The sequence below is a fragment of the Abrus precatorius genome, unplaced genomic scaffold, assembly GCF_003935025.1.
Source record: "Abrus precatorius isolate BTA unplaced genomic scaffold, Abrus_2018 Scaffold2, whole genome shotgun sequence".
NCBI classification, from domain to species: domain Eukaryota; kingdom Viridiplantae; phylum Streptophyta; class Magnoliopsida; order Fabales; family Fabaceae; genus Abrus; species Abrus precatorius.
In genome coordinates, this window is record NW_020874362.1 from 35,576,044 (window position 1) to 35,593,688 (window position 17,645).

General features: G+C 32.1%; 2 protein-coding genes across 5 annotated transcripts; both read right to left on the reverse strand.

The window, feature by feature from the left end:
* Positions 1-3,343: 3,343 nt before the first annotated feature.
* On the reverse strand, positions 3,344-4,832 carry LOC113859937. Its single transcript, XM_027492592.1, has 3 exons — positions 4,430-4,832; positions 3,982-4,167; positions 3,344-3,927 (listed from the first exon to the last, which is right to left on the reverse strand). Exons 1-3 carry the CDS (start codon positions 4,830-4,832, stop codon positions 3,344-3,346), a joined length of 1,173 nt encoding a protein of 390 aa, XP_027348393.1.
* Positions 4,833-10,298: 5,466 nt separating this feature from the next.
* LOC113857989 (GATA transcription factor 19-like) lies at positions 10,299-16,819 on the reverse strand. 4 transcript variants are annotated; one of them, XM_027490366.1, is made up of 11 exons: positions 16,427-16,785; positions 15,027-15,122; positions 14,827-14,960; positions 14,109-14,210; positions 13,859-13,973; positions 13,145-13,201; positions 12,209-12,277; positions 11,791-11,859; positions 10,849-10,929; positions 10,697-10,765; positions 10,299-10,607 (listed from the first exon to the last, which is right to left on the reverse strand). In XM_027490366.1, exons 1-11 carry the CDS (start codon positions 16,607-16,609, stop codon positions 10,566-10,568), a joined length of 1,017 nt encoding a protein of 338 aa, XP_027346167.1. In that variant the 5' UTR covers positions 16,610-16,785; the 3' UTR covers positions 10,299-10,565. The 4 variants fall into 4 exon arrangements, with proteins under 4 accessions (XP_027346167.1, XP_027346169.1, XP_027346168.1 ...); XM_027490367.1 differs by having other exon boundaries at positions 10,328-10,607; positions 10,697-10,710; positions 16,427-16,803; XM_027490365.1 differs by having other exon boundaries at positions 10,356-10,607; positions 11,791-11,862.
* Positions 16,820-17,645: the final 826 nt, after the last annotated feature.

A 17,645-nucleotide genomic window follows, 5' to 3' on the forward strand; every position in this document is an offset into this window, starting at 1 on the left:
AATAAATATGTATTACGTAAAAAGTATGAGAAATTAGATTATTAGTGTTGATAAGTAAAAAGAAATAATTAAAAAATGATATATTTTAAAAATGATTAAATAATGGAAATAAATTAAATTAAATATATTTGGTTGTAATAAAGTGAAATTAAAAAATTGTTTTTGATTTAATGTAAATAAAAAAGGAGAAGTAAAATAAAAATAAAAGTTTAAATAAAGTAATAATGTAGGTATTGCATAATTTTTTAAATTGTTGTAGAGTAAAATAGAATATAAAATGAAATTTTAATAAAAATAAAATTAATAACACTATAATTACAATGTATATAATAAGTATACCATGAAAAGTTATTGTTCAAACTTTGATGCATAATAATTATTTAGAAAATTTTCGTTAAAATTTAATATATAGATATATAAAAAATAATGAAATATAAATGGGTGTAAATTAAATTACATATAGTAGGTTGTAATCAAGTCAAATAAAATCTATGTTTTTTATTTAATATAAATAAAATAGGTGAAGTAAAATAAATATACAAGTTTAAATAAAGTAATAACATAGGTATTGCATAATTTTTTATATTGTTATTTAATAAAATAGAATATAAAAAGAGAATTTAATATTACTAAAATTAATAATAGTATTTATTCTTATGGTATATAATAAGTATACCATGAAAAGTTATTTTTAAAACTTTGATGCATACATATAGAATTTGGTATTGATATTTTATTTGAGACATCAAATTTAAAAAAATAGGTGTGTTGCAACTGTTATATTGATATTAACGAATTGTATAAATGTATAATTATTTATAATGTATTTATAATGACATAATAATGGTAATGTATATTTTTAAATTTGTAGATGGCTTCATCTTCATCTGAAGGTATGATAATTAATCTTGGGCCAGAGGATCCATCTTTGTTGCGTTTTCAAAGTATACATGTCTCTGAACACGTTTGGGATGGGCGAGAGCATCCGATGTTGAAGGTTAGGAAGTGTCAGTTCATACCAGCTGGCATAGACTGTGTTCCAGGAGAGATTTTACCTCATTTAGAGATGGCTGGCTTTGCTGGAGTTGCTCAGCTTGCTAACTTTCCATTGGATAGACATTTGATCACTGCATTAGTAGAAAGATGGAGGCCTGAGACTCATACATTTTACATGCCACCCGGAGAGTGCACAATAACGCTTGAGGATATAGCCATCCAGACAGGTCTTCGGGTTAATGGGTTTCCAGTTTTTACAGCTACCGGAGGTAATTGGCCACAGATGGTTGAGGATAGTCTAGGTATTAGACCACCACCAGAAGCTTTTGTGGGGAGTAGCTTGAAGATTAGTTGGTTAGATCAGCATTTTACTCAGGTTGCCATGCATAACCATGACGAGCTTAAGCTTACAAGATTTGCTAGAGCGTATATTCTTAGGCTCATTGGAGGGTTTATGCTAGCAGATCACTCCAGCAGCAGGGTCACAGTTCGTTACTTACCGTTGCTTCAGGATTTTTCTATCACAGGGCAGTATAGCTGGGGAGGAGCAGCTCTCAGTTTTTTGTACAGAGAGTTATGCATGGCAACTAACATTGATAGACTTGCCATTGGAGGTTTGACCCAATTGCTAGTAATGTGGGCGTGGGATAGGTTCCCATGTTTGGCTCCTCCAAATCCTCCACATTTACGACATGATCTTCCTTATGGTGCCAGGTATGCATAGTATATCATAATTTTCGCATAAAATGTTTTTAAATACTAATACGGGTAGTATATTTATACTTTATAAATTTTGTTGTTGTTTAGGTGGTTAGTAAATGGGGTTCCTAGAAGAGGGAAGAAAGATGTTGCATACTATAGATATAAACTTGATCGTCTTATGCGTGATGAGGTATGGCTTTTAATTTTAATTTATGCATTCGATGTTGACTAAGTTATTGTAACAATATTTAATAATTTTGTACTAACTCAATCCAATTTGCAGATCGTATGGCAGCCGTATAGTCAAGAGTTAATTTCTACATTGCCTCCAATTTGCTTAGAAGGGATGATCATTTGGAGGTCAGTGGTGCCCCTTATTTGTATACAGATTTGTGAGTGGCACCAACCGGATCGTGTCATGCGTCAGTTTGGGATGGTCCAACACATTCCTCGAGATCCTTATCAACCTGATGCATTACATGACATCACACTCAGAGGTAAGACTGGAGAGAATTGGAATGAAAAGTTCAGACATGTGTTAGCGTTATGGGACAGGCGCCTGGATTGGGTTTTCAGCAACGAGCCACAGATTGGGTTATTGAGTTCTAATTCACAGTACATGCGATGGTATGGTCGTCATAATAGACATTGGATGACGAGAGATGCAGCTGTTTTTTCATTAATGGTATGTATATCCACATAACTTCTTATTAATTTTTTTGCCTATATTTTCTATACCAAGTATAATGTTATGTTTGTGTAGGGAAATGCACACGAGAGGGCATACTACTTGGCTACTGATGACCAACAGTCATTCACTTTTGATGAGTTACGGTCATTAGCTGAGACCATGTTGTCTTTACAAAGTGAACAGGCTCGGATCTTAGAACCGTCATCCGGAGTTGACCCACCACTCCAAAGTGGCCACACAAGGAGCCACATGTTGATATTGGGCAGCCTGAGGGACGCAAAGAGGGTAGAGGTCTATACCGATGCAGCCTGAGCCACACAGACCGATGCAGGCTGCCACATGATCTATACTGCCTTTGCCAGTTAGGTCCGATGGCGTGTATTTTGTCCCCTCACAAATGCCTTGCATTCCATCTCAGTCTACACAGAGTACATACTTTCACTCATCACAACCTACCACACATTCTGCATCTCCATTCAGTACTGCAGAAGACTATGTTCCCGACTTTCATCATTTTATGACCCCGCCTCCGTATGATCCATCACTATTCACACCTTCCGCTCCAGGTCCAGTTATTCAGTCACTAGGGCAGCCTTCTACAACTTCTAGGGGGGATTGTGGCATTGATCTAAATGCCTAATTTGGGGCAGTTGCAGATACTTTACAGCATGATATGAGACGTAACCCTCATAGGGAGGCTAGAGATCGACCTCGTCATTGCATCCTCAGTCCACATGATGACCATGTTCGGCAGGGCAGACAACAGTGATATTAGTGTTGTCTCACTATGTTTGACTTTTTATGTATTATGACTAAACCTCCAATTTTATTACTACATTACTATCCACTCATGTTGCTTTAATACTAAACAATATCTACTAAACGTGCAATTACAATAACAAAATACTAAACATAATACATCATTATAATAAAGGCAACAAATTACAAAAAGTGTCATGTACGTTCATTATGCCTAGGACAATGACGTTGGTTGTGACCAGACTGTTTACACCTACTACATCGTTGACATGGTTGAGAGTCCACCCAATCCATTTCATTCCTAATACGGGTAGATTTAGGTCGACCTATTCCCCTTGATCTTTCGTCGTCTGGTACTAACTTCCACTCATTCGATCTTAAGATATTATTGTTATTTCCAAGTGGCCACCACTCAGATGAGTATGCATTAACAACAGATTGCACAGAATAAACAGGATAAACCCATTGCCAATAATTTATACTCACAGATGCACAAGCAGCTATTACATGTGAGCATGGGTATCGATATGTCTGAAACTTTCTGCATTCACAAAATCTATTTGATAAAATCACAGTCCATTTGTTACCACCACGTTGGGTGATAGGATTAAAAGCCTCTTCTACTTCAAACCTTGTTCTTTGTATGTCATATCGTCGAACTTGATGTGAAGAAGCTTCCTGCTGATTTTTCTCCATTTGTTGCATTAACTTACGACAATATCTACCACCATTATTAAGCTCTGTTGTTGCTTCTTCACCACGCTTAACAAAATACTCGACTAAACGTGCATATGTACATTTCACCAATGCTGTAATTGGCAAATTTCATGCACCTTTTAAAATTTTATTCACAACTTCAGATAAATTGGTAGTCATATGCCCATAACGTCTTCCTTCGTCATCATAAGCCAAAGTCCATTTTTCTTTGGATATGCAGTTAATCCAGTTTCGAATGTCTTCTGATTCATTACAAAACCGTTCAAGTTTTTCTTCAAATCTTTGCTTGCATGTTGCATATCCTATAATAAGTTAGACAAAATCATTATGTATGCAAATAATATATACGTAATGTGTTCATATTAAATGGACTTAATTTATTCACATTCGTACCTAACTTGATTAGCTCTTTCTTCAACCCTGCATTCTTGAATCACTGATTAAAATTACTTGCTATGTGACGAATGCAATACACATGATATGCATTCGGTGGTTGCCACCCAATATGTGGATTAGAAATGACACTTTTAATACTTTGATATCTATCAGAGATCAAACAAATACCTGTCTTTTCAGTGACATGAAGACGAACCAGAGCCAAAAACCATTCCCATGCTGACAAAGTCTCCCCTTCGACAATGGCAAAGGCAATTGGAAGGACACAATTATTTCCATCTTGTGCAGTAGCAATCAGTAAAGTTTGTCGGTACTTTCCATACAAGAATGTACCATCTACTTGTATTAAAGGTTTGCAAAAGTTGAAAGCAGTGATGCACTGTTGGAATGACCAAAATAATCGATGAAACACTCTATATCTGTTATCCACTTGGTGGCCCCTCACATAGTCATTAGTTTCAATTTTGTATACTGACCCAGATGAATGTAATTGCATGTACTCCAACCATCTTGGCAATGTGGCATACGATTCATCCCAATCACCAAAGACCTTGACTATTTTGCCTTCCATGCTTTCTTGTAAGAAACTTGATAGCCAAATTGACCACTAATTCTTTCTTGGATTAATGTGATTGGCACAGATGGTTGTTCTTTTACCATACCTACAATAAACAATATAATTATGTATAATGTTCTTCAATAATATACAGAACCATAAAACTTATTACGATAAATTAGTGCAACTTACCAAGAACGCAACTGCAAATAAAGTTTGAATCCAATTTTTTGTGGTCAAGAGACATCATTGCATGAACACACGTATGTGGTCCACCACACCTTGTGATTTTCCACTTATCAAAATTCTTGCCCAATGTTGCTCTAACCCTCCAAGGACATCCTATACTATGATTTGGGCATTTCACATGAAATTTGGTCGGTTTTGATTCCACCACAATATAACTTTGATGTGTTTTCAATGCAAAGCTTTTAATAGCCATTTTAACATCTTTTTTAGACTCAAATTTTTGACCAACAACTAATGCATCACCCTCCCTCCATGCTTGATCAGGATCAACATCTATATTTTCCATTTCATCATCAGCATGACCCCAGTTAATATAGGTATAATGTGGACTTGAATTCCAAAAAGGAGTTTCAATCAAGCCTGCATATTGCATTATCATTCACCAATTTATTTTACATGTATATGAAAACGTATTTTATAACATTTAAATGTACTTAATACCTTGGACTCCTGCATTATCACTTATATTCAAGTTACTATGAGATCCACCCTCTAAATCAGATTCAGATGAAGTTTCTTCAAGATCCCCCCATTCACTGTTATTGTAATCATCATCCTCATTCTCATATTCACAATCTACACAACCATGACAGTATTATTGTTAAGTAAACATAAATACAATAAAATTAAATATATATATATATATATATATATATATATATTGTCATAAGAAAATATATAATTACTAACACCTGATACAAAAGGGAGTGCATCTGCCTCAGACATGTTCTCACGTGAACATGATAAATTTAAGTCCACACCTTGTGATTGAATACAAGAACTTTCACCAGGTGCAATATCTGCATATACTTCGATTGCACTTCGCTGATTTTGTTGAAGAAAAGCACTTAACATGCAATCAATATCTTCATTATCACATATATCTAACATTGTGTATTGTCTAACAATTGGGTCTGCTAAAAATCGTGAAATCAACCTAGATATAACCTGACTAGTAGACAATTTCAGTTTTGCATGAATTTTTGTTTTCAATGTCTCCAAACTTATTCCACGTTCAATCTTAATCATTTTATTATTTCCTTCAAACGTAACACCTTCGTTACTTGAGAATATTCGACCGTTCCAATATACAATTATCACAAAATTAGTCATCCTGCATCAACAAATTATAATACTCAATTAGAACATATATATTAATTTAAATGTTAATTATAAATAACCTCATTCATATTCTAATTATAATTACAAAATTTCACACTTTTTCCTATATTTTAATAATTCACTTATACTTCATTTTATTGTATTAATCATCTTTTTAAATTTTTAAAACTTTCATATTTATATAATCTACATAATATTTATTGACTTATTACCTATTTGTGCATCCTAATTTACATAATTTTAACACTTATTCTTCTTAAATTGTATTAAATATCAAATTAATATTTCTTAATTTAATTAAAAATTACAACAATAACTACATTTACAATATAGTAAATTTTTCAATACAAAATTTACACTTTACATGTGTACCACAATTTTTTCCTAATTTTTGTCCATAAATTTATTAGAATAAATTATATAAATACATACTCTCCAACAAATCTACATAAACATGATATTAAATATATTTAAATCTTTCCATTATTTTACTAATTTTAATTAATAAATTAATTTAAGTTTCATACTATAATTTTATATAATAACATGATATTAAATATATTTAAATCCTTCTATTATTTTACTAATTTTAATTAATAATTTCATACTAAAATTTTAACATTATTAATACAAAAATCTTATATAACTAATACCAAAATTTACTAACCTTGAATATGCTTTTCCTGCTTCCTGCTTCTCTGTTTCCGCTCCTCCAATACAAATGTACAAAGTGAAATTGAAGGGAGCGTGAGGTAGAAATAGGGGGATAGTATCGCTCCAGTCAAACCGATAACCAGCGACAAAACTATCGTCCAGTAAAGTCCGATACCACTGCCAAGAGAGCGGTTCCTTATAAAAGTATTATTTAAATAAAAAAAATGACTTATGAGAGCGGTTTAAACTGAACCGCTCTCTAAAGGGGAGGTGAGTTACGAGAGCGGTTCAAATTGAACCGCTCTCTAAAATTGAGTTATAAGTCATTTTTCGTTGCTTTTGAAATATTGAGTATCGGTTAATCTGCAACGATAGTATTAAAATTGATTAAAAAAATATGAGTTTCGAATGCTGGACGACGATAATATATTAAAATAATTATAAAAATATGTTATCGTTTCACTTTGTCCGATACTCGTGCGGTGTTGACAACTGTCTGTGTCTAGTATAGTATCGGTAATTTTGGAACGATACTCTATTAAAATAATAATAAAAATTTACTATGGTCTATGCATGTGCGATACTACTGCCAACTTGACAAAAAAAAGCCCCAGACACGGAAATAGTTTAGCATAAACCTTATTTTAAAAATTTGTTTTTAAAAATGTATTATTTAAATAAAAAAGCCGCTTCTTGAGTTGTGAGACTTTCTTTCTTTTTTGGGTAAATTTTTGCGTTTTAAGTTTTAACTTTATTCTTTCATTATTTTTCTTACTTCCTAATTTCTCAATAAAACACTCATTAACAATAATTTTTCTATAATATTAATTAATTGTATTTGTTAGTCATTCCATGTAATTTGAGGTTTGATTCTGACAACGTCCAATAATATTGCTCCAAATCCTAAAATGAAGTCCAAACAGATAGGAGTAGGCATGCATCCATCAATGTCCCTTAATCATGATAGGAAAAAAACAAGGTATCAGCTGTTTCTTGCTTTACCCATTTTTCTTAAATAAATAAACAAGTTAAAATAGGCGAAGAAATAGAAAACAAATTAAACATACCACCCATGTCAAACAAAGAAACAAAAAATTAATAACATAGCTAAATAAATCATATGAATGAATATTTAAATATATCAAATCCATAAAATAAAATTAAATGGTTATATAAATATAACATGCATCTACATTAATATAAATCAATATTAATACCCTAAGTGAATTAATAATAAAAACAAATATATAAAACAATCATAAATTAAATTGAAACGATGAATGAAGAAAGACCAAGGGTTAATATAACAAAGGGAGTTATGTGTCATAATGAAAGTGGATTAAATTTTGGAACGATGAAGAAGAATTGTGTGTGTTTCTATATGTTTGGAAGAGCATTTGAATTTGAATTTAATTTAAAATCATCTTAATTTTGTAAAATTGAGTTTGATTAAATGTAGAATAACATATTTTTTAGCAGATTAAATTTATTTAAAATTATTTCAGTTTTACTTTTTAATTTCAACTATTTTTAAAATTTATTAGAAAAAATGTTTCTAATCCTACTCAGCCTTAAAAGTGAATTTGAAGTAAAATGAATTATGATTAAATGTTTTGCATTTGAAAGGTGATTTTGACGCACTAAATAAGAATTGTTAGTTCAACTCACTATATTTGCTTCTATTCCAACTACTGTAAAAAAATAAATTTAACCTTAGAAACCAAACAACATAAGTAATTGACAAAAGTGATTTTTTGTGTCAAATAGTTGTACAAACCCAAACATGCATCATAAGACTACTTTGAAGTATTATTATTTTTCAAATTGAGATATAACTTTTTCTCAAAAATAAAAAATAATTTAACAAAAGTATTTGGAGACTTACTAAAACCTATTTTTACATCAGTATGTATATATTTTTTAAAAGTATTACTGGCCATCTACGGTACCAAGTAAAATATTTAGAAAATTGTTGAAAACTATTTTTACATCAGCATGTTCATATGTTACAAACATAAAATCACAACACCTCAAAAATATGACATTTCAACTATAAATGGAACACCTGAAGGTATCTTCCCAAACTGGTTAAAAAAAAAAAACTTCTCATATATTTCTACATATTTTATTGAAGATTGCTTTTCAATGTCATGTAACAAGTTTTATTTTAACTCTCTCATTCCTCCTACTTAAAAATTATTTTATTTGAGAACATATTTTACAAAATAAACATAGCAATACTTTACAATAAAAAAAATTCTCAAGTGTGTAAATTTAGTGAGACGTTTGTGATTTTGAAGATTGAGAAAGAGAATTCCAAATCTTATAGTTTAGAGAAAATTAATGAAGCACTTGTGATTAAGTCTTCAAGAGGATCAATTAGGGTGTTTTTCCTCGTGTGACAGAAAATTTTCATCTTTCTTTATTTCTTGAAAGCGTAGAACGTGTAATTTTGAATGGAAGAAAATGATAATTTGTTGAAGAGCAAAAGAACTTTGTTATAGGATTAAACTATGAAACAAACTTATTATTCTTTTTTCTTGCCACTCTATTATGTGTGGTTCATGGGGTAAGAAAATAAGAATTTTAGTCATATAGACTATTGGTATAACTATGTCTATAAATGCAGGGGAGGACAGTTAACTGTTTTTGTAAGAGCAAATTGTGAGTAAACTAAATTTCAAAGCAATGTAGATATCAAATGTGCCATTACTCATTGTCTATCATTTTCAAGATGTAAACACTTTTTACGCTTTTTTTACTCCAAAGTCTTTCATGTCACACAATTCATCTGGTTTCCAAGGGTCAAAGCTTCATGGTGCCACCAAAGCATTACAAAAAATTATAAATGTGCCAAATACGTGACGAGGAAAAAAAAAAGAAAGATGCAAAAAATTTATAAAGTAGAAATAGCTGTATATGAATATCATTGTTGACTTTTATAAAACAGCGACGAACAAGGAACACCGGCGGTCACTCGTAGGAGAATATTCAATTCTCAAATGTTTCACGATAATTTCACCTCCTTTTGGGTCCCACATTTGCTAAACACACGATAAATGTAAACCTATTCTACCGAGAGATTGAAATACAAATGATGCATGATAAAAAATAAAAAGTGAGGTAAATTATAGTGGATATAAACATTTTAAAGTTGTTCTGTTGGAGTTAAAAATTTAGTTGATTAAGATAATGAAAGTAATGTGACATAAAATATAAAATAAACTTTAACAACTCATAAGGTCAACTTGTTCATGAGAGTTGCCTCGATGGAATTACCAAAGGTTCCATTCTTCAATGTGGTCATTCTATGTTTGAGCAAACGTGATATGTTAATTTTGTGTAACGAAAAATATCTTCCTTCTCTCTGAGTCCCCTTTCTCCTATCATTAGTCATTACCCCCAAAAATGCATATTGTCAAAGAATGCAAAATCAACGTTGAATACAAGAAAGTGAAGGGAAAAAACCGAACTATTCACATTATATAAATCAAATCTGGTCCCAAAGGGATGTACAGGAACTTTCATGTAAGAAAATTGTAAGTCTACAATCATATAATTCACAGTGCTTCCAGAAATAATTTGTCTATAAAACATAAACTATTTCTGGAAGTCCATGGTTAGTTGAACCAGCAGTGAACATTAGTTTCCATTGTGAACAAACCATGCGTCAACAGGAGGCCATTATCTGGTTGCGCACAGCAATATGCTAATATCTCTATATCACAGCCAGTAAGTCCTCATGTTGGAATCATCAATATCAACCTGTATGTTAGTAGTACTCATGAACTTTAACAAGTAACTGACGGATAATTTTCAGGAATCGTGACAAGTCAATTAAATCATATACCTACCTGCTCATCAAAACCTGCAGGAATATCAAATTCAGTCCCAGAAGCATCAGCAAGATCCTCAAGTGTATCCTGTAAATCTCAAACGTATAATATACCAATTCTCATATCACCTCAACCCTTTTCATGAAATTTCCATCTCCAATTATACCTACCTGCTCATGCAGACTAAGAGCATGATTCTCCACTTGCATGGACAAGTTGTCGGTAACTGCTTCAGCAGTATCGAGAATAAACTGTAAAAATCAGAAAATTAATGACAAAATTAGAAAGCTTTTCAGGTATCACCCCAGGATCCCAAAACAAGAAACAAATCAAAGGGCTAAAGATAAAAAATGATTATCATTATCCACACTGGGCTAAAAACACTATTTCTGTAGTGAATAAACTAACTCAAATTTTCAGTGTTTTTAGCAACATGACTTGGTCTCTTCTATTTGTATGCTTTACTATTGTTATTTGTTTTCTCACAATGCACTTGTTTGTGATTTGGGTGTCATGCATCTATGAGCTAGTAACCTAATCAGTGGCATGATAGCGATAGATTATTAGAACTATGTATGCTGATCGCGATAGATTATTAGAACTATGTATGCTTTACTATTGTTATTTGTTTTCTCACTATGCACTTGTTTCTTGCTGTTCAAGTATTCTAATTTTCAGTGGCTGAACTTTAATTTTAAATTCTAATATCCAGATTTCAGAAACTTCTTCAGGAAATTTGATTGACCAGTGTCTTCTGGTGGAAATTGGATAGAAGAAAAAACTTAAGTTTTGAACTTCATTATTAATTTATTAATAAGAGACACACGTGTTCAACCACATCAACTTCATTTAATTATTTTTAAAAATTAATCAAATTCTGAATGACAAGTTTTTAGTGTTTTCCAGATACCATGTTTAAGTTCAGTAAAAAGTTGATCAAATTGTAAACTTGTGCATATTTAAATTATCTTTTCAGTGAAATTAAATTGCATAATCCCCTATCAGCAAATAATAAAGCTTTCCTCATCATAGCTTGATCGAAATTTAGTACCATTAAATTATACAGAAAAAGGTAAATAATCCACTAATACAAACAAATAAAAAGGTAAAACCTGCTCATTTGTCTTTTCAGGCGACTGTCTGGAATCCATTGGCACAGGCTTAGTTTCCTCAGGGCTTCCCTGCTTAAGAAAAATAAAAATTATGAACCCACAGCCAACAAAATAGTATCATCTTTAGAATCAGTGTTCAGTCAAGTGAGTCAAGTATACAGGAGTATCAAAAGTCAAAACTATTAGAATAATAATCAATATGAGCATGCACAAATTTGAAAAACCAACCATTTCCCTCATGGACCCTAAAAAACAATATACGAATCAAAAAATAATTTGGTAGATTTTCATGCTCTTTTATTACCGTTTGACCAAGTTTGAGAAAAATGGTGACCACCAATATCACAAGAAAAGAAAAAGTCAAAGAAACAGTTCCGATAGCAACACAATAAAGTCTTTATTAATCTGCTGAATATACCTCCTTTTCCTGGTCAGCACCAGAATTTTCTGGTTCTGTTGTTGAAGGCTTTATATCAGCTGAAGTATCCTTGAAATAAAGAGAATATTATTAGACTTGAAATTCCAAACATCTTCCACTGAGCACATATGTCAAAGAAATTTCAAATAAGCCACCAACAGGAGAAAATTACAGAATAAAGTATGTAATTTTCTTCAGATTTTGAGGGCAGGTAGCACTAACAAAAAAGCTAGGGAGCAAACACAAGCTATTTCTGCATAAGATTCATTGTTTAATAATATCTAATGCTATGCCAAAATTTTCATGTAGTCATCTCCTACCACCTCTATTCATATTTCATCTATAATTATTTCTCAAAACAGTTGTAACGATAATAAGAATGTCTCTATGTTTCTTAGCTCTTGTACATTATACAGCACAGCCATTAATAACAAAATATCCACTTTTTATTTGTATGTATAAATCAAGCTTCCTCGGAACTTTTGTTCTAGCTGTGGGCAACAGTGCATGTTTGTGAATCAATCCCTAACAAAACCCAGCCCCTTCACACCCTAAGCTATACAGCATCAATGAATGTTCCAGTTTGATTTGGATCATCTACCAAGCTATTTGATGATAGAGATAGACACAATGCTCGGTTGAGGGTCCAATAATCTTTTCACGAAATAGGACATTTTGTCTACCTTTCTTATCATATAATATGGTCAAGTGAGAGCCTCAGAGGATCCAAATCCATCCTGGTTACACACAAACATGATCTGGGTGATTCACATATGTTAGGTAGACATGCCTTGGCAGAATTTGCCTATCTTTTATTTTTTAAACATAATGCAGCAAGACGATGTATTTTATTCTTGGTTGTTTACAATTGGAAAAAGTATGACACTGGAAGACAACAAATTGTCCAATGACAATATGAAAAAAAAATAAAAATACCAGTTCATTTTGTTCAAAAGCAATCCTTCCTGCTTTGCTGAGATCTCTCAGAGTTCCCTTCAAATCAACAAGGCATGAAAATGAAGATCATTAATTAGGCATAATAAATAAAATAAGATTGCCCTAGTCACTTTAGGCAAGTGGAATGCAAAATAATCACCCCTCCCACAATTCCAGGACTGTAACAATGAGTTGATTACCACAATAGATAAGATGTTGAATAGAAGAAACATAGTTATTCTTGTGGTTGACGCAGAATGACAGTGCATGATATAAATAATATTCATCAGGTTGACAAAAAAACCCTACCTTCCAATCATACACAACTAAAGATACATATCACTTGTGTCAAGTATTTGAGTTATGACCTTTAAGATCCATCAACTATTCTAACATTTGGAATGGAAAGAAATGAATAATCAATCATTAAAAATAAATGTCTTGAGTCGTGACAATATGAGCAGACATTCAATGACAAATAGGTTGAACAAAAAATCTTTGTAGAATTTTTTTTTACTAAAATTTGATGACATTATAGGGGACAACAATGACTGTATTTGTGGCAAAGGCTCTAGTTAGTCTAAAATAAAGGTACAAAAGAAATCTACAAAATTGAGACAGATATACCACACCTGATTCTGGACAGAAATGCTTGTAACCATCAATAACAATAACCATAATTCCATGCTAAGCTAATAAACAGATATTAATTACCTTATTTGCCCACATAAGCCCACAGGCATTGCAAAGAGATCTTGGACCAGCTGGTCCTCGACGCATAGCTGGAGTAGATTTCTCACTAATTCCACAGTGTTGGCATCTACGTTCACTTAACAACAGCAAAGGTCCAAGTGTCCAACACAACAATAACCACATCAGCACTAACATGTAAAAGTCTAAAAGATTAAGAGTATAAAACTATTGCAACCTTAAAATTCAAAGAAAAGATAACTTTGAAACTCACGTAGATTCTGGGCAAGGAGTACCATTGCTTGAATCCCAGTTTTCAGTAGGAGATTTGTAGTCTTCCTTCAATGATGCAAACTGTCCATTCTTACGATGCATCCTATAAGATAGCCAAATATTGTCAATCTTACAAACACCAGTCTGTATATAACCAATATTTCTTAGTCTAAAAGCCAGGATAATCTAATGCTGTGCAAGGCATGCATGACAAACATCTACAGAGACACAATACTAAATTACTAATCCCATGTCAGCCCATGAGTTTTGTTTTAAAAAATAACAGAGTAAAGTATACTCCCCTTCACAGAGAAATGCTTAGTTGCTTACTAAGAGATTATGTGCTGGTACTACACTTTAGTGCACTGAACAAGTCTGTTAGCAGTGGTGAGACTATAAAAGAACTTCCCAACGATATTCCTTTTTCTTCAACTTCTAAGGTCACAAGAAGCTAATTTAGACAAATTATAAATTTTAGAACTTTACAGATGAAATAAGGGGGGATAGCAGTGTAGTTTAAGCATCTCTTCAAAGAGGGGAGTGTAATTTACTCTTAACAATTATGCATTTTTTTTCCACCCCAATCTAACAATTTATATATGTTGTTACAGCAAATCATAAAATAAAATGAGAAAATGTGAAGCAAGTCTGTTAGGGCTCAATATTTTTGGGGAAAAATTTATGCAATACATCAAAGTTGTCAACTATCCACACACTACCTCTGAGCAACCTCTTTACGGCAAGAGTACCGAATTTTCTTCTCAAAACATCTCTCTTTTCGTTTTTCACGAAACCTAACAAGTGATGCAATTCTTCGAGAAAGCTTTGAACTTCGGGAAGAATCATTTATTGTCTGTCATACATAATAAGTTTTAGAAAATAATATTTTAAGAAACAGCTACAGACAAACGAGAAATACCCTAATGTCCTGACAGTTTTGCTGCAGCAAATAGTCAGAGGTGGGGATACTATTTGGCATCTCCTGCCCTCCCAAGAGTAATAATACAGCCTGCACCTGTAATATAAAAAAAGGAGTCACCAAACTCAAAAAATGTCCAATCATTTCATAGAAGTTCTGCAAAAATGCATGCATGGAGCATTTTATTGTAAATAAACAAATAGGCAGTATATCCAATCCATGGGAATAATTTGGCAGGATACAAATTACCACTTGTTGGTATCTCTCTGTAATAACCACAAAAACAGCATGGTAGCTTAATAGAAACCTGAAACATTAATTGTAACGAGATACTGATAAAATTCTCACTGCAGCACAAGTGAAAATATACAGCTATCAGCCATTTTTTTTCAAAATTCACATGTACACCAGCTGAATATTTAAATAGACTTCAAAGTAGAAATGTGCCCAAGAGAAAAAAGAGCATGAATGAAAATGGTAGCAATTACCTTCTTTCTCCCCCACCCAATTTTAATGTTGAAAACATGTTACTGACTCATTACCACATTGTAGAAAACCCACTATTCAAGCTTACAGTCAAATATTTTCCCCCCTTTCCCCAATAAAAGGAGGATCCAACCTTACACTTATTGCCGTCAAAATTGTACTATAATCTCAAAATTTTGAATGTTTCAGTGAGGTTGGAGCACAGCTGCCATTCAGATATCACAGAATCTTCATTTCATAATCAAGCAACCAAATTCAATCAAAGGGACATTCACAAAAGAGGAAGGAAAAATTGAGAATTCACTTCACTTACCCTAAGCAGAAGTTTTACATAATGGTGATAAACTCAACTCTAGCAAAACCATTGCTTAGGAATACCTCCTCTTTCTCCACCAGCTTGCCAATATTATTATTGTTATTTAGATCTTGCTAACCGGTATCCTTGAGGCATTGGTTAAGGAATTGAAAATGGAGAAAATTTACTGGAAATCATGCTGAACTGCATTAGAAATATGGTGGAGGTGTATTTATTATATTTTCTGACAAAAGATTTCCACTTTTAATTCCTTAGGACACTGGTTAACATTTGCCTTATTATTTTAGTTTGTCAAGAATATCGTCAACGGGTTACGGATGCATGGACAGACAAATCCATATCTAACCCATTTTTCCCCTTTTTTCCCCCAAAAATAGAAAAGAAGGGGTTCAGTAAATCAAATTCAAACATTTCAATTTCTAACAAGAAAATCGCCAATTGCTACCGAAATAAACAACTTGCCAAGTCTACACAGTAATTGAAATAAGATGGTTTTCCTAACAACAACAACAACAATAATAATAATAAAAAGCATGTTCTCATAAAATACTTGAGGATGCAAAAAGAAAAACTGAAAACACAAAAAAAAAAAAAGAACCTTTTCTGGCGTAACAGCGGGGAAAACATAGACCTCTCCTTCAAAGGAAATGGTGAGTTCACTGGTTCTGGAGTTCATAGCAGAAGAAGCTTCTTCACCTTCATCAGTTCCATTGGCATAATCGACATGCATGGGAACCACCACCACTCGTCCCTCACTCGGATTGTTCACCCCAGCATCCATTTCTCAAGCATAACTCACACAATCGCAAAAGCGCGTTTTTGTGAGCGTTGGAACCCTAGAATTATAGAATAGAGGATTGGAGAGTGTGTGAGTGAGTGTGGAAAGAAATTAGAAAAGAATAGAAATAGAAACAGAAATGGAAAATATTGAGTGCTGTTTCCAAGACACAGCAAGAGTCAAGCAGAGTCTGCCACAGAATCAAAACAACCCACAAAACAATTTCAAATTCTCAAATATTTAAAATATTCTTTTTGTTCGCCGTGCTGTGCATTTCATGTTTTAAATCACTTCAAAAAATATCTTTGTTATATACCTGTGATTGTCATTTTAACTCAGGTCAAAGTTTTAAAATTTAGATTAAAATAATATTTGGGATGGAATGATGAAGTAATAGTTTTTTTGTTTTTAAGTTAAAACAATTATCTATTAATTTTTCTAAGAGTACATATCAGTAATGTTGTAAAATTAATTTTTGTAAGAGATGCTTAATAATTTTTTTGAGAGAGTCTTTAATTTAGTTTTCTAAAAATTGTCATTAAATTAATCTTTAAATATTTTTTCACTATTTTAATCTTCCGTGAAGGAAGTATGGTGATAATTTAGATGGTTGAAAAAATAATTTAGTTACACATTATTTAAGACTGAGATATTATTCTAGTGACTAAAAACTTTAAAGAACTAATATAATTATATAGTCTTAAAGAACCAAAATAAGGATCTTTTTAAATTGTCCTTAAAAGGTAATTTAAAAGCAAATATATTTTATAATGTATGAAATATTATTTTTAATTAATTATCTATTAATTGTATACAATTAATGTTTTTATTATTTAAACATGTAAATATTTTTAGGTAAAATAAGAATGCAAAATCAAATTCCTGCATTCATTCTCTCTATTTATGGCATGTATAATCTCACAGTTTTTCCCACTCTATCATATATCTCACACACAAAAATAAAAATAAAATCCAAGTAAATTTCATTTATATGCATGCATCTGCACTATTATATATTAAAATTATAATTAATATTTAT

Bases quoted from the DNA above. Each gene is read 5' to 3' on its own strand.
- LOC113857989 (XM_027490365.1), bottom strand. From the start codon at position 16,609: ATGGATGCTGGGGTGAACAATCCGAGTGAGGGACGAGTGGTGGTGGTT. The intron at 15,123-16,426 runs GTTCTTTTTTTT...TTTATATTACAG, and splicing joins CCGCTGTTACGCCAGAAAAG to GTGCAGGCTGTATTATTACT. The intron at 13,974-14,108 runs GTGAGTTTCAAA...GCTGTTGTTAAG, and splicing joins ACTCCTTGCCCAGAATCTAC to TGAACGTAGATGCCAACACT.
- LOC113859937 (XM_027492592.1), bottom strand. From the start codon at position 4,832: ATGGAAGGCAAAATAGTCAAGGTCTTTGGTGATTGGGATGAATCGTAT. The intron at 4,168-4,429 runs GTATTTGTTTGA...AACTTATTATAG, and splicing joins TCATGTCACTGAAAAGACAG to GATATGCAACATGCAAGCAA. The intron at 3,928-3,981 runs GTGCATGAAATT...ATGCACGTTTAG, and splicing joins TGTGAATAAAATTTTAAAAG to TCGAGTATTTTGTTAAGCGT.